We start from the raw sequence: 16,386 nt of genomic DNA, 5'->3' as shown, positions 1-16,386 counted from the left end.
TTAATGTAGTTAGTATTGCTGTCAAATCTCAGGAGTCGAGCTGATGAGTATTTCATAGGCTCAGGGTATCACAAGGGGAAGCTAAACACTAAAGTAAATTAAAACATACAGTCCTAAGAATGCTTTACTTTCTCTGTATAACTTAGGAGTAGTCCTTATACCATATTTTGGTCAATGAATTATTAGCAGAACTGATATCAGCATTTGAAGCTCAGCATGTGTGGAACCTTTATTGTGTGGATCCATATGGTTCATATTTGCTGTTATTTATAGCATCTCTTTAATTTCATGTTCTGTGATTAACCTTTTCTAGGAGTACAGTTGAGATGGACTACTATCCTGAATGCTTTTTGTTGTTATACATTCCATAACATGTGGATTATAAGACTGTATGAGGAATCAGTCATTCTAAATGTAATTTAAGTGCCACATCTTATTTTGTATTCTGCCAGTTCATGTCAGTAAATCATCAGCTCCTGTCTACAGTACTTATCTGGTAACTCAGATCTAATACACAAATGAGGTAGTTTCACAAAAAAGCTACTTTAATTTGTTTTACAAAACATGTCTTCACTGGCATTTGCTCAGTTTCTTTTATTCTGTTTCTTCTATTGCAGGACAGTGACATACAGAAGAAGATTGACTATGAGATCCGGATGCGGGATGGGACTTGTAAGCTTTTGGCTGCATGCACACAAAGGGAACAGGCACTGGAAGCCTCCAAGGGTCTGCTGACTTGCAATGCTCGCATTATGGCATATATGTCAGAGCTGCAGAAGATGAAGGAGGCACAGGTCATGCAGAAGATGGTGCGACGGTAAGACTACGCTGCATGCAAGTTTCAACTTTGTCGCTTCAGTGGTCAACATTAAGCCTTTTAATGAGATTTCATGAAGTATAAAGAGTAACTCTCACTATCTTGTTTATTGAAAACTCCAGTATAGGAATCAGTCTAGAGGTGTACAGAAGGCAAAATAAAGACCTTCAACAGCAAAGTCTATATAAATAATTGGTATCTTCCCTGGGTGGGAGTGGGGATTGACTGTGGGAATGTTTCATTCTCTAGAGGAAACTGGAAATGTAGCAGGCACAAATAGGTCAAGGAATTGACAGATACCCTGGTTTTACAATCTGTTATGCATACTTACATATTATACATTTAGGGGCAATATTCAGGTGAGTCCAGGAAGGATGATGATGAAACTTCAGCAATAGTTTTTTTTTTATATCATTGGCACTTGGTGATTTTTGCAAGTATGAGATTTCTGAAAGTCCTCACTTCTGTATTTGTTTGTATGGGGGATGCCTCCTAAATAGCCTAAAATTTGACCCATCAGGACCACTGGAGGAGAGCCTCCACTCACTCATCCCTCTGCACAAGGATGGATCATCAATGGATGCCAAGAACTCCACATCTATTAGTCTGACTAGTCTTGTATGTAAAACCATGGAAAGAATTATAGAAATGATCAAGTACAACATAGAAATCATTTAGACACTGGACCCAATCCATTTTAGTTTTCATTAAAGGCAGGTCAGGCTTACTGAACCTGGTGGACTTCTTTGAGAAGATCACCAAGGCAATGGATGAGGGCAAAAGTGTGCATACTGCCTACCTTAACCAAGCTAAGGCATTTGCTACAATATCTGATTCAGGCATTGTAAACAAAGTGTAACTTACTAGATAGCCATCTGTCATAGACATGACCCAGGAAGTTAGAACTGGAGAGATCACCTCCACAAAGAGGCTGGATACTAGTGGAGTCCCCCATGACTCTGTGCCGAGTCTGCTTCTGTTTCGCATCTAAGGATTTAAACTTTGCCTTTGACTTAAATAAGACATGTTGGAGAGATATGTATGTATGTCAGGGAATCCCCATTCTCTGGAATAGGCTTTCAATCATTGTGAAGCAGAGTCATTCTCCAACCCTATTCAAGAGCAACCTGAACCATTGGATGGGAAATTGGAAATTCACCACTGGCCTGACATGTATGTCTCCGATGGACACAGTTAGCCTTTAAGTCTTGTCATAACTTACATACTCCACCTAAAGTGAACTTTAAGGCACAGTAACTCATGGGATATATCTGGGTTGCATTGCTAGGTTTATAAAGGCTCCAGATGTCATTAGACTAGTATACATCTATGAATCTATGACCATAGGAGACCATTCATAAATGGATAACACTGAGTGGCAACGGTGAGTTTATGGGTGGTCTCTTTATAGTCACTCAGCCAAATGTAACAGTAAGAAAAACTTTGAAAAAGTAGTAGGATGGAAGGGGGTCTGGAAACAACAAAAAACTCCGTCTTAACTTAATGCAGAGGGCTTCATTTCGAAAAGATTTGCTCTCAGTGTAAATGACCCCAGTCTTACACTGAGACCATGTGTTTTGGAATCTGGCTCCTATAGTAAGCCTTCTTACAGATAGACATTATACTGAAGTGAGTCACTTACACTGAAAGCAGGTCTTTCAGAATCAGGGCAGACTTACACTGAGCTCAACTCTTTTGGAATCTGGCCCTAGGTTTTTGCCATATTAAATGTACTTACTTGTTAATCAGGTAAGTAGACTGGTTATAGAAATGCAACCATTTTCATTTCCTTAAATTTTAATTTGGAATTGTATTCATTCTTGCTCTTAGATTTCTCTCCTGATGCTATTCTGGTAAGGAGAAAAGCCTAGTCTGTCGTTAAATGTTCAGTGGTGCTTTGGGGAGCAATTTAATTTAATACCAGCATTTTTAGGTTTGTTATATGGTACCTCATAATGGATTTACTATCAGTTTTCACAATGAATAATGCGAGTTTTCTTGCTGAGCAAGATGTCTTTTAAAATGGGCAGATCGGTCTGATTTTGATTGTTTACTTTTGACAGAATCATGTTGCATAAAACATTTCTGTCTGATATTCGTAAAAGTTATACTGTTATTAGAGAAGTTGGAGAGGATATAAATCTTGACAGGGATATTACTCTTGGTGAAGAAGGCTTATTTTTGGATAGACTACAGTGCAAACATGATGCAGATGTTGCAGACTTTATTGCTATTCTATTAAGGTATTTGCAAAACTATGCAGATTTAAACTTAGTTTTTTCGCCAGTAGGTGGTTTACAGCTATGTTTGTACTACCTGAAATATGTTAGCATACAGATTAGGGCATATGAGTTATGGGTTGTAATATGAGACTTCAGCCATAACTGGGTTAATGCTGATCCTCAGACTGACAAATAAACGTCAGTACAATGGCTTGTTCATTTAGCTGATCAGCTTACTACATGTCCTGAATTTGATGCAGCTTTAGAGATTGGATGTTGACTAACGAAGATGATCTTGTTTGAAACTGTGAAGTTAATTTTTAGATTATTAGTGCTCATTTGCACGTCTGTTTCCCTATGAAAGTATGTGGGGAGAGAGAGAGAGAGACTGCACGATTTAATAAAGAATGCAAAGTCCTTGATGTCTGTAAATTCACATTTAATTTCTGAAGGGATAGCAGAATGGGTTAGTTTCCATTTTATGTAACCAGTGATGTTAATAAGTGGGTTAAACTATTAGCAAATTATGTGACAAAAGTTTTAAATAAAGTAGCTCCTTTCTAAGTCCTTAGTAGAAGGAAATTAAGACCTCCATGGCTCGACACAGAACTATATAGTTTGGTCTGCATAAAGAAGCTGGCTTTTAAAGATTACATGAAATAAGGAGCGGTACTGCCTCACAAAAATTTAAAGCTATATCTAATCAATATAAGTTTTCTGTTTAGGCTGCATAAGTTAAAATGGCATGGATATCAAAATAATACATTTTAAAAAATACATTTTGGGAAAGAAGGAAAACCAAATTCCAAAGGTTATCAAAAATAGTGTAGGTGAACTTTTAGATTCAGATTACTTACTGTCAGTAAATTTAATTATATTTTTTTTTCAAAACACTGTCAAAAGAGAGTGGTCATTGTGGACAATGTGGGAATCTGATTGTTTAATTTTCTCTTTGTTAACACGTGAACATATATATGGCACTATTCTAAAGTGTCAGACAAAAGCATTGGTATGTAATGATAAAACCGTTTTAATAAATTGAGCTTGGATTTCCTATTATGGACCACTGTTTATATAGGTTCATAAGTTCATAGGATGATGCTAGGCTATTGACCCAGAGCCCTTATAAGCTTAGCCAAGAATTTCTCCCATGCTTCCACAAAGTCAGCACCTGTTTCCCCTGTCTAGCAGGGACACAGATAGGATCCCAAGGGTGTATTTTCTATTTCCTATCCAGTCGTCCAGGTTCCTGTTAAAGAGGGCCAGAGAGGTACTCTGCTTGACATGGAGATGAAGTCTATTCCACAGATGGGGGAGTCTTTGGAGCACAAATCTATCCTTTCAACAAGTTCTAGTAATGTCACAGACCAGGTTGAAGCCTTGCATGTGGGTTTCATGAGTGGAGTTTGACTTACGATTATGCAGCAACTCCATCAAGGCTGGGTCTGAGATGGCCTTGTATGCCAGACACAGGTGACCTCTGAGCAGTCTGTATGAGACTGAGTAGAGGCACAGGGCTTTTACCCTATTTGTATAAGATAGGTGTTTGAGTCCCTGGATTTTCCTGGTCAGGAACCTCTTTGGTGTCTCCAACCTGCATGTGCTTGGCAAAGTACATGCCAAAGGGGGCATTGTACTCGATAATGGGGCTGATAGGGAGGAGTACAGGGATGTTATGACTTCCTTCTTCCTGGAAGAATTACCCTTGCCTATTAGGTGGGCCATGTAGAAAGCCTTCTGTACAGCGGAGGCAACGTGGTTGTCAAAAGTCAGGTTGCTATCAACCTGGTCGCCTAAGTCCCTCACGACTGATTGCATGATTAGTACATTGTTATTAATGTGATAATTAGTGGGGATGCCTTTTTCCGCAAAGGGGATAATGATGCATTTCTTGGCATTCAGTATGAGGCCATGCTTCTGGCACCAATCATTAGTTTGGGTTAGGCCATCTTGGAGGATGTTCACATCACTAGGGGAATTTAAGACAGCACCCAGCTTGCAGTCATCTGCAAACCTGGTCAGCCACAGACCACTGGTTTTGGCTTGCACCTCAGAAAAGTATATCCCAAACAGTAGAGGCCCCAAGACTGATCCTTGGGGTACACCACTCGGTACAGGTCTACTATTAGAGGTGGCTTCCCTTATTTTGACTGAGTGGATTCAGTCAGTGAGCCAGTTAGCTACCCATCTGATAACATACAGGTTGATACCTAGCTGGGAGAGTTTATCTATTATGTCTGAGTGGGGAATGGTGTTGAAGGCTTTGGCTAGGTCAAGGTATGTGGTGTGCACCGTCTTCCCTTCGTCCATGGCTTTGGTGACTGTTTCAAAGAAGTCGACCAAGTTTAACAGACATGATCTCCCTTTGACAAAACCAAACTGTGTGGGGTCAAACATTTGGAGGTTTCCAATGTCCTTGTTTATAAGGTCCATGATAATACATTTCATGACCTTGCAGATCAGGCTAGTTAGGCTGATGGGCCTATAATTGGCTGGGTCAGTGGACGCTTCACCTTTGTGTAGAGGGATGACAGTGGCTGTCCTCTGTTTGGCTGGGATGAAGCCAGTGCTCATGCTTTAGTTGGATAGGATGCCTAATGGACCTGAGTTCATGTAGGATACAGCCAGGGATGTTGTTGGATCCCATGAAGACTGTATTTTTTGCCTTTGAGAGAGAGCATTAAAGACCTGCTCCCTGGTGATGAGGGGAGGAAGACAGGTGCTGAGGATGTCCTGGTTTACTGATGGGGGGGACAGCGGGGTGAAGTTTTCACTGAACCTGTCTGCCAGCAGGTTGGCTATAGCTATGGCATTTATGTATATGGTATGATTGAACACCATTTCAGAGGAGATTTGGATGTTACTTTTGAGATTGCAGACATATGTGAAGAAGGCCTTGTGATTGTCCTTCGTGGATGTGGCCAATTAGGACTCAAAGTTCGCCTTAGAGGATTTTACCAGTGACCTTATTTGCTTGTTCAGACAAAGGAGAGATTGCTTCCAACTTGGCACCTGCTTCTTCTTGGTCCTGGACAGCAGTTTTTTTTCCTTTTATTAAAGGTTCATAGTTGTGTACTAGGCTAATGGCCCTGGAGCCTTTACAAGCCTAGCCCATAGGATTACCCTAGAATTGTGCCATCCGACCTTAGTTCCCAGTGCTTCTGTCAAGTAGAGCCACTGGAGTTATCCCTGGGGTGAATTTTCTATTTCTCATCCACTCATCACGATTTCTCTTGAAGAGGGCCAGTGAGGTGCTCTATTTGGCATGTATGGGAAGTCTAGTCCATATCATGGGCAGTCTGTGAGTTATGAACCTGTCCCTCCAGCACATTCTGTTGATTGTGGTAATGAGGTTGAGGTCTCTGGAGCTTGTGGTGTAGCGGGATTGGGATTTTTTTGAGATGTAGCATTTCTAACAGAGCTGGGTCAGACATGGCTTTGTCAGTCAAGCAGAGATCGCCTCTAAGTAGGTGATATGAGACAGAGAATAGTTGGAGTCCATGTAGGACAAGTGTTTAAGGCTTAAGATCCTCTTTGTGAGATACTTTTGCAGCCTCTCCAGTTGTTGCAGGTGTCTAGTGAGGTACATGCCAAATGGGGCATTGTACTCAATGATTGGCCTAATGAGGGAAGAATACAGGGAGACAATGACCTCTTTCTTCCTGGATGCAAAACCCTTAGTAATGAGATGTGCCACATAGAAGGACATTCTGACCACAGTAGTAATGTGGTGGTCAAAAGAAAGGCTGCTGTCAACCTGTGTTCCCAGATCTCTTATAACGCCTTCTGTGTTCAGTGGACTACTATCAATGTGGTAATTCATGGGAACTGGGGTTTTCCCAAACGGGATGACACATTTTTTGGCATTGAGCTTAAGGCCATGGTTCTGACACCAGTCGTTGGTCTCAGTGAGGCCTTTCTGTAGGATGTGAACATCACTTGGGGAGTTAGTAATGGCTCCCCACTTGCAATCGTCTGCAAACTTTATCAGCCAGAGTCCCTTTGTGTTGGCCTGGACTTCTGAGAAGTAGATACCAAACAGGAGAGGACCCAGGATCTATCCCTGTGGGACTCCACTCATGACTGGTCAGCAGTCTGACTTGGAGTCAGCTACTTTCACACTGTGGGTTCTATCTGTGAGCCAGTTTTCAACCCACCAAGTGATATAGGAGTTGATGCATAGCTTAGTGAGTTTTTCTATGATTCCTGAATGGGGGATGATATCAAAGGCCTTGGCCAGATCAAGGTAGGCTGTATGAACCACCTTGTCTTTATCCACAGTTCTGGTGACTGACTCAAAGAAGTTGACCAGGTTGAGCAGGTATGATATACCCTTCACAAAACCAAACTGTGTGAGATCCAGAGTTTGAAGATTCCCTATATCCTTGTTTATTAGGTCCATGATGATGCGTTCCATAGCTTTGCATATCAGACTTGTCAGGCTAATGGGGCAATAGTTCCCAGGATCTGTAGTCACTCCTCCTTTGTGGAGAGGGATGGCAATAGCAGTGCTACATTCGGTAGGGACAAAACCTGAGGTGAGGCTGTGATTGAACAGAGCACACAGGTGAGGTGCCAGTTCAGTCTGTAGTTCATGTTGAACACAGCCAGGGATATTATCAGGTCCCATAGAAGCTGTATTCTTGGCTTTGAACAGTGCCATTTTAACCTGTGCAGCAGTAATACTGGGTGCCTGGCAATCTGCTGGTATTGTGACTGGTCCTTTGGGGGGGTGAGAGGGGTAAAGTTGGCACTGGATCTGTCGGCCAGTATATTGGCAATATCTGTTGGCTCGGTATAGGAGGTACCATTGTGCAGTAGCTCAGAGCAAATCTGGGTATTGCCGTGGAGATTCTTTATGTAACTATAGATAGAGCTTGTTTATTGCTGCTGTCCACCAGACAGGTTTACTCTTCCTTGAGGAAGATGATGTTCCCCCGTCAGGTATTGCTGAGTCCATATAGCTGTGTAGGTGCTCATATAGTTTTTTGGTGTAGGCTTGGACATTAGTACTAGTTCCAACTGAAGGGACAGTGGCTGTGAAGCTGCTTATACCTGCTCTCAGGAGTTTGTAGTCAGCTTTGGAAAAGTTTTTTTTGTTTGCCCCTGATGGGTGGGGCGGGGGGGGTTCATGGGATATGGTGACTTCAAAAGTGATTGCTTTATGGTGGGATCTTACCAAGGAGGATGACACTGTAGGGGTACTACTATGGCTACTCATGTACGTTAGAACCAGGTCCAGGATATTTTCACCTCTGGTAGAGGTGTCAACCAGCTGATCCAATGCATTGGCAATGACGAAGTAAAGGAATCTCTGGGCATTCATGTTTGGGCTAGAACAGGTCTTCCACTTTATGGTTGGGTAGTTAAAGTCACTCAGGATCAGGGTAGAGTGTTGAATCTTTATGGACTCAAGTAACTTCAGATAGGTGGAGCAGGTGTCCTGTGTCATGGTTGGGGGGTCTGTAGCTAGTTATGATTTGAATAGTTGTTTGTCAACAGTCAACTGCACTTGGAATGTCTCCTGTGCGTTAATGCATTTGACCAGCCTGGAGGTGTGTATGTCTTTGATAAATATTGAAACTCCACCTCCTTTGCTTTGTAGTCCTCCATTTGGTGTCTGAAAGTATGGTAGGATGAGTAACATGGTAAGGCTGGGGTGTTCTCCGCAGCTTTGAAACAGGTTTTAATGACTGCACAAATGTCAGTATCCTCCAGGGGAAGGAATGCTTCAATGAGTGCAGTTTCATGCTAAAACTCTTAGCGTTTAGCATCATGACCTATAAATTTCTTTTAGAAGAATTTTTTCACATTTGTAATTTTGTGCTCACGACTTTGCCTAAAAAGGCACTATGGAGGAGGCAAGAGCCTTTGCCAGAAGCCTGAAGCCCAGGGGAGATAGATGAAGACTATCTCTGGCAAAGCATTGTAGTCTGTCAATCATGTCCTCCCAGGCTGTCAGGTACTGGATCCCCTTGGAATGACACCAGAAACTAAGCCAATTGATAAAGTCAATTATTTTCTGTTTGTATTGAGGCATCATTCTGGATGATGGTAAGATGCTGCTTAAGGCTAGGGACATACCTGCCTGTGACACATATTCAGTGAGCTCAGTCATGTCTTTTTCCATATAGTCCAGAGAGGTATGTCTCAAGTCATTCCCACCAACATGGACTATGACAGTGTCATAGCAGTACCTGTTGCTAAGAGACTTGAGTACAAGCGTGATATGGTGGATTCTAGCACCTGACAAGCAACTTACTTTGACTTTCTCCTTGTCTAGCCTGGTGAAGGACACATCTGTGTGTCTCATGATAGAGTCACCTATGACTAGTATGTTGGGTTTGTGGCTGGGCCTTAGAGGCTGTGAAACACAGACACGTGTACTATGTGTGATGCTTGGTGCTATGGGTTGTGAAGTTCATGTGTGTTTTTGCTTTAGAGTTCTCTTTTGTTTAGGTATGTTTTTGTTGAGAACCTCCACATATGTGGGAGTGTGTTGCACAGATGTGGGTGGTGTTAGGGATGTGGTGTTTGTAGTGTTTGTGCAGACAGCCTTCTCAGTACCAGAGGTACTGGCTTGTGACTGAGACAGCAAGAATTCTAAGCTCTTACTGTAATGGGATCTCTCACATATTATGTTCCTGGGTGGTAGTAGCAGAAGGCTGTCCGTGCACATAAGGCAGTTGCTACACTGTCTCAGGATGTCCATATCAACTAGACTAGGAGGATAAATCATATAAAATTGTCCGTCCATGGTTGACAGAATCTCTGGAACAGAGGTCAGGGATAGTAGAGTGGGTACTATCTCAGGAGAGTACCTATAGGTGTGAGTAGAGCTGGATAAAATCAATGCAGTAGCTGCAAGCAAGGGCCTCACATACTCAGGAGTGCTGGTGAGGGAAAGAAATGCAGCTGAGATACCTCACAAAGGGTTAAAACAGTGCAATGGTAGTGCATGACATGCAAACAAGTACAAACCCATGCAAATGCAGGGCTTAAATACCACAAAAACGAAAGTAAAATAGAAACACTGGAATTGACCAATCAACCCTTGTCCCTGAGCTCTTAGCTCGACACTCTATGCCAGACCAGTTCCAACCAGTTCACTTACTCCTACTAAGTGCAGGCAGGCCTCAGCCAACACAAGATGGCATAGCAGGAAACACAGGAATCACACAAACAGATCTAGATACAGCAAAACCTGTAACCAGACTATGCTAAAGATATTTAAACTATGTTTAGGTTGATTTAACACAGGAGAACAGATACACAGTTAAATATAACAGTAGCAAACAAGAGCAAACTGATTTAAACAAATTAACCAAATAACTAATAAAAAAGATCAAAACTGTGCCCTGTTCCAGCAACCTTCAGTCAAACGATTTCTAACTGCACACTCCTGCCACTAGGGTGCACAGAAACCCTTCCAAAAAAGATGGCCTGGATTAGTGCTGAAGTTATACAAACAGAGCTAGATTCAGCAAGTCTAAATCTAGTCTATGCTACAGGAAACCAGGTGCACCAATTTCAGAAAGAAACAGTTCATATAAGCAGGCACAATAACCCTTCAACCAGCAATTCCCAGCTCAGAAGGGCAGAATCTACCCTCACCTCCCACAAGAGTGTAGACCACAAACCTTCTTAATGTAAAGTAACTGACCTGAAGCCCAAGTGCTTAAACCAGACCTAAGATACTTTTCGAATAACAGACACATTAAGCCTTCAACCGGCAATTCCCAACTTAGAAGGATGTAAGCTACCTCTACTGCTACAAGAGTGTAGACCACGAACCTTCCTAATGTAAAACAACTGGCCTGAAGCCCAAGTACTTAAACCAAAAGGCTTAGAACAGTAGTTACAGTTTAATCAGGCTACTAACAAGCAGTAGAAAATGCAGCAGAATAAATGCGATTGAATACTTATAAGAACAAGAAGCAAAAGCAAAATAAAGTAATAAACTAGGAAGAAACACAAATACAGTAAAAGCAGATGAATAAAGTGCATTTTTTTATTTTTTTATTTATTTTTTTGTATTTTTTTATTTATTTATTTTTTTAGGTTAAGTATGAAGGGAGGAAACAAGATAATTCAAGGTTGAGAAACTAAGGGGGTGTGCCTTCCCAACTGATCTCTCTCTACTCAGTAGAATGAGTTGATGAGATGGGACTGGGAAGAGTGTCCAAAATGATATTTATAGTAGGGGTGGGCAACTCAAAAGCCACCAAATTTAAGAACACAATGAGAACTGGGTCGGTGGGAGGGGGAAAATGCAGCCAGAGACGAGTGATATTCAGAGCAAGCAGGCCTCAATAAAAGGTAAGTTTCTTGAAAGCTGGAAATACTCTATGATTATTCCAGTGTTCAAAATGGGAAACAATGAAGAATAGATAAATAACAGGCCTATAATAAAGCTGACTCCAGTTTCAAAGTATTTTGAAAAACAGCTAGAAATTGTTTGATTTTCTGCATGGTTTTTACACACACACACACACACACACACACACACACACACACACACACACACACACACACACACACACACACACACAACAAAAACATTCAACCTGAATAGCTCTTATAAGCATTCTAGAAGGGACCTATCATGTTAAAGGACCACTACTGGGGAAAAAACACTCGTTTTTTATCTTTTCTTGTATTTCTACATGTTGCTAACCTGTATTTATCAGAAAGTAGTCACTACTAATTTTCTTATGTTTGTAACCTTCCAAGTCCTTCTCTGGGCAGACATCTTGATCAGACCTTGCTTTCTTCTAAAGCTAAATCTTCCCCATAGTGCATTAGTTGGTGAGATTATAATGCCCGTGGCTGGACTGTCACATCTCAGTTCCATTCACTTAGAATGGAGGAACAGAGAAGCAGAGTTAATTCTAAGAGGCTTTCACAGTGCACTATGGGGAACATTTAACTTTAGAAGAAAGCAAGCTCTGATCAGGATGTCTGCCCCTGGAACAACACTGTGGGTTACAAACACAAGAAAATTAGTAGTGACTACTACTTTCTGATGAATAAGGGTTAGCAATATGTAGAAATTCATGAAAAGATAAAAAAGGAGTGTTTTTCTTATTTTTTTCTAGTAGTGGTCCTTTAATGAAAAAATGATGGTAGGAATAGTATCTTTCTTTGGCTACTCTAAAACTTTTGACAGAATTACTCAAGAACGTGTTAGTGTGGTGATACAGCAATGTGTTTTTGAATACTGTTTTGAAGTTAAGTTAATCTTAGGTTCATATGTGTGTACTAGGCTAATGGCCCTGGAGCCTTTACAAGCCTAGCCCATAGGATTACCCTGGCATCATGCCACCCGACATTAGTTTCCAGTGCCTCTGTCGAGTAGAGCCACTGGAGTGATGCCCCAGGTGAATTTTCTATTTCCCATCCACTCATCAAGATTTCTATTGAAGGGGGGTGGAGCCAAGATGGCCAACTGACAGCAGCAGTTTTTTTGAGCTCCATGAAACTAGTATATAAAACAGGAAATAACTTATTTTATTTTAGCAAAAATACTTAGAATTGATAGATGAAAGTATAAACTATATTATTAGTAACTTTGGTGAACTTAGGAAAGTTTTTCCTGTCAAATTATAAAGGAGAATATATAATTTGTGGAGATGAGCATTTCGAAGATTTCTCATTCTGACATGGCTTTTGTCAAAGGAAAAAACTTCAAAGACCAATACACACAAGGTTCAGTTAAGGCACTTTAATTTACTTGCAGCAAGGAGACAAAAACATGCAAATACAAGGATTTGTCTAACTACAGGAAGTATGTTCATTCTTATACTATTTTACAAGACATGGCCTTCTAAGCTGACGTAATCAAACACAACTTTAAGCATTGTACTACAGCAGGTGTTACTTCAGATTTTCTGCTGACATGACTAGATTTGTGAGAAACTTTTCAGAAAAACAACCTGGCCTTGATGACCAGTACTTCGCTTACAAGCTTCTATTGTACAGTGTTACATTTCAAGGTACTCTTCTAATACAGATACAAGCAAATGCTGATTGCAGTTCATATTTTCAAGCAGGCTTTGTCCTAATTATCTGTTACTTCTACAGCTGTGTATGTTCTCATAGCACAGCGGAACTTCTTGTCTGAGTTTCATATAAGCAGTATTGTTCTATCCATTATTTTCCTAATGCAAGCAGATATCATCTGCTTCTCAGTAAATTTCCAAAGCACAAGCAAGATGTTAGGTAACAGTACAAGGTCAGAAAGCAACTGCATTTTGTACTGATTTATGCAGTATGAAATAGAATAAATGTGTTAACCCTTTTCTAGCTCTATATGCACTAAGCATATTGCTAATACACACATTAATACATATTTTTCTAACATTTCCCCCCATTAATACTTTTATTCTACTTTCAAAATAATCATAAACAGTTTCTTTTCTTCTCCTAACCTCTTCCACTCAGGATTTGCAGTTAAGAGAGTCATTCAGTTTAAACTTATGAAAACATTTTTAGTCTTTTAACAGTTCTTCAAACTCAGTACTTTGATATAAGGTTTCAGAAACTGAAATGTCTATTAGGTCTTTAACCAGTCTTTTCATGCAGGGGATACCACAACAAACACATACTCCCAGTAGGAGCATTCCTACACAAATGGCAATCAGGATGTTCATTAGGATGGTACCCCACCCCCCAAACCATTTCTGGAAAAAGTCCATCAGTGGGTTTGGGCCTGGTTTGGTCATGGCCGACACTTGCTGAATTACCTCAAGATGATTGTCTATCTCGTGTTTATGGTCATGAATATATGAACAGCAATCTTCTTGGATTAAAGCGCACGTACCACCTCTCGCCGCTAGGGTGAAGTCGAGAGTCATGCGGTTTTGGAGCACTACAGTTCTCATAGCATTCAGTTCATCAGTCACCAATTCAATAGCAGAAAAAGTTGCGTTGCTCATTACTTCGAGAAGTTTTGACAGTTTTCTCAGCTCCCAGATCGATTTCACTGCTCCATATGCTGGTAATATGCCTGCCCACGATATAACGCTATCACTCAAGTCCATGTGTGTCAGTCCTTTGCCTAGAGAGTGATGGTCTTTCCAACGCGCATCGATTTGTCCCACTGGATTTACAGGTTTCTTGATGATTTCTCGGACATTTCAAATTTCCCATGAGGCAAAACTGCAGTGTGTCGTATGGCTGGAACCAGGTAACCCAAAAAACAACTGCCGGACCAATTCTCAGGTAACCATTTGTATGCCTTTCTACCACACACAAAATAACAGTCCTCTACTTTAGTAGTAACCTTGCTATGAATGTACACTCGCCCTGCATGAAACAGTTTTCTATCAATTATAGACAGCTGTTTATAAAGAACAGAATTATGTTTTACTTCATCAAGTGTTTTATGCATCAATCCAAGAAATGAGTCATAGTTTGTATTACAATAAAGATCTACTTTGTTTCCTTTAGTATAACATCTATAAGGAACAGTTACATTGCAATTGCTCCAACCCACTTGAACAGTATCATTTTTATAAAAACACACTGTTCCCTTTTGTGGAACAGACAAGTGCAATGCAATTTTATCTTGCGCTGTAATGGTTGGGGTATCATAAATCAAGTTTTCCCAGGTCTCATTGACCCCTAGGGGGACTGTAGTCATTAATTACCCCCCCCGTATGCTGTCGGCAAAGCTGTGCAAATCCAGCAATTCGAAACATTGAAAGTCTCAGCATACACATATTTAATTGTCTGGTAAGTGTTAAAGTTTGGATGCCAGTTTATGAGTAACGCTTCACGTTTATTCAGTTCAGTCTGTGTGGCTGGGAAAAGAAAAGGCCACAACAAAAAGATTATTGTCATTAATACAGTTAACAGGATTATTATGCAATACTTCTGAGGAAAGGGTTGTCCTGCATTCCTGTTTCTTCTGGACTCTATCATTTTTGTTCTTGGCATGTAACAAGATTTTTGTCCAGTTCAAAGTTTTTAACTAATTTACAGTTCGTCAGGTGGATCCAGGAGGCACGCTTCACAATTTTGACTGCAGTAGGTGTTGACAAAAGCACTTAATATGGACCTTTCCACTTTGGAATGCCCAGTTCTTTCTCTTAACTACCTTCAGACAGATCCACGCTCCAGGGGGCACTGCCACTTCTGACAGTCTGGTTTGTTCTTTATCTGAAACAGAATTTAACTGCAGCAAATGTTTAGAATTTAATAACTTACGCATATACTCTGCTAATGTACTGTCAGCTTCCTGGTCTGCGGGCATGAGAGATTTCCACTGAGGTATATAGTAAGCCCTTCCAAAGAGCTTTTCAAAAGGAGTCAGTCCTTTTGCATTCGGAACAGTTCTCATGCTCAATAGTGGCAGGGGCAGACAGTACACCTAGTTTCTCTGTGTTAATATCATTAATTTTCTTAGCTTACTCTTTAAAATCCCATTATGCCTCTCTACTAGCTCTGCTGATTGCGAGTGATACACACAATGATTCTTTAAAGAAATGCAAAAATGTTTACTTAACTGCTGTATGGTCTGATTCACGAAGTGTGTGCCATTGTCACTGTAGATCCTTTCCGGAATGACGAATCTAGGGATGATTTCTTTAACAAGAACTTTGGCTACAGTTGTAGCATCTGGATTTTTAGTCGGAAAGGCTTCCACCCATCTGGAAAACATATCTACAATGACAAGACAATACTTCTTATTTTCAAATTTATTCAACTCTATGAAATCCATACAAATAGCATGAAACGGATACGGTGGTGTGGGGAAACTCCCTTGCTTGGGCTTTAACGCCCCTTGTGCATGATGTTTATTACAGATGTGGCATAACGAACAAAATGTTTTAGAGTAATTTGAGAAGCCATATGTCATGAACACTCGGTTCACCAGCTGTACCATCCCCCCTGTTGAGACATGGCACTGCCTATGGCTCAACAAAGCTGCATATCTAAATAAATTAGACAGCAATATCGGTTTTCCTTCTTTAGAGATGTACAGCCCCTTTTCAAGAATTGCTCCTCGTTTTACCCATCTTTGTTTTTCAGCTTGCGTAGTAAGTGTCTGCATTGTCTTTAACATTTCTAAGTCTAAAATCTCAGAGGGTTGTAATTCCTCATTCAAAAGAAATACTTCTGAAGCTGCCTGCTTTGCAGCTGTATCAGCTCTCACATTACCTTTTGAAATCCTATCCTGTTGTTTGGTATGAGCTGTGCATTTATAAATAGCTACTTTCTGAGGTAACTGAATAGATTCTAAAAGATCTAAAATAAACTGTGCATGATTGATTGGTTTGCCAGTAGATGTTATCATTCCTCGATTTTTCCACTGTTGCGCAAAAACATGTACAGCAGAAAAAG

General features: G+C 40.6%; 1 protein-coding gene across 4 annotated transcripts in view; it reads left to right on the top strand.

Moving 5' to 3' along the window:
• The window catches only part of RTKN (rhotekin), a 1,021,076-nt gene that overhangs the window by 624,472 nt on the left and 380,218 nt on the right, over positions 1 to 16,386 (top strand). For all 4 annotated transcript variants that reach the window (XM_044064015.1, XM_044064017.1, XM_044064016.1 and 1 more), the window contains exon 2: positions 618 to 817. In XM_044064015.1, the coding sequence (XP_043919950.1) occupies positions 618 to 817 (200 nt within the window). The remainder of the gene's footprint in view (positions 1 to 617; positions 818 to 16,386) is intronic.

The sequence above is a fragment of the Protopterus annectens genome, chromosome 2.part2 (assembly GCF_019279795.1).
Source record: "Protopterus annectens isolate FY-2018-M chromosome 2.part2, PAN1.0, whole genome shotgun sequence".
NCBI classification, from domain to species: Eukaryota; Metazoa; Chordata; order Ceratodontiformes; family Protopteridae; genus Protopterus; species Protopterus annectens.
This window is presented reverse-complemented; position numbering and strand designations above follow the sequence as displayed.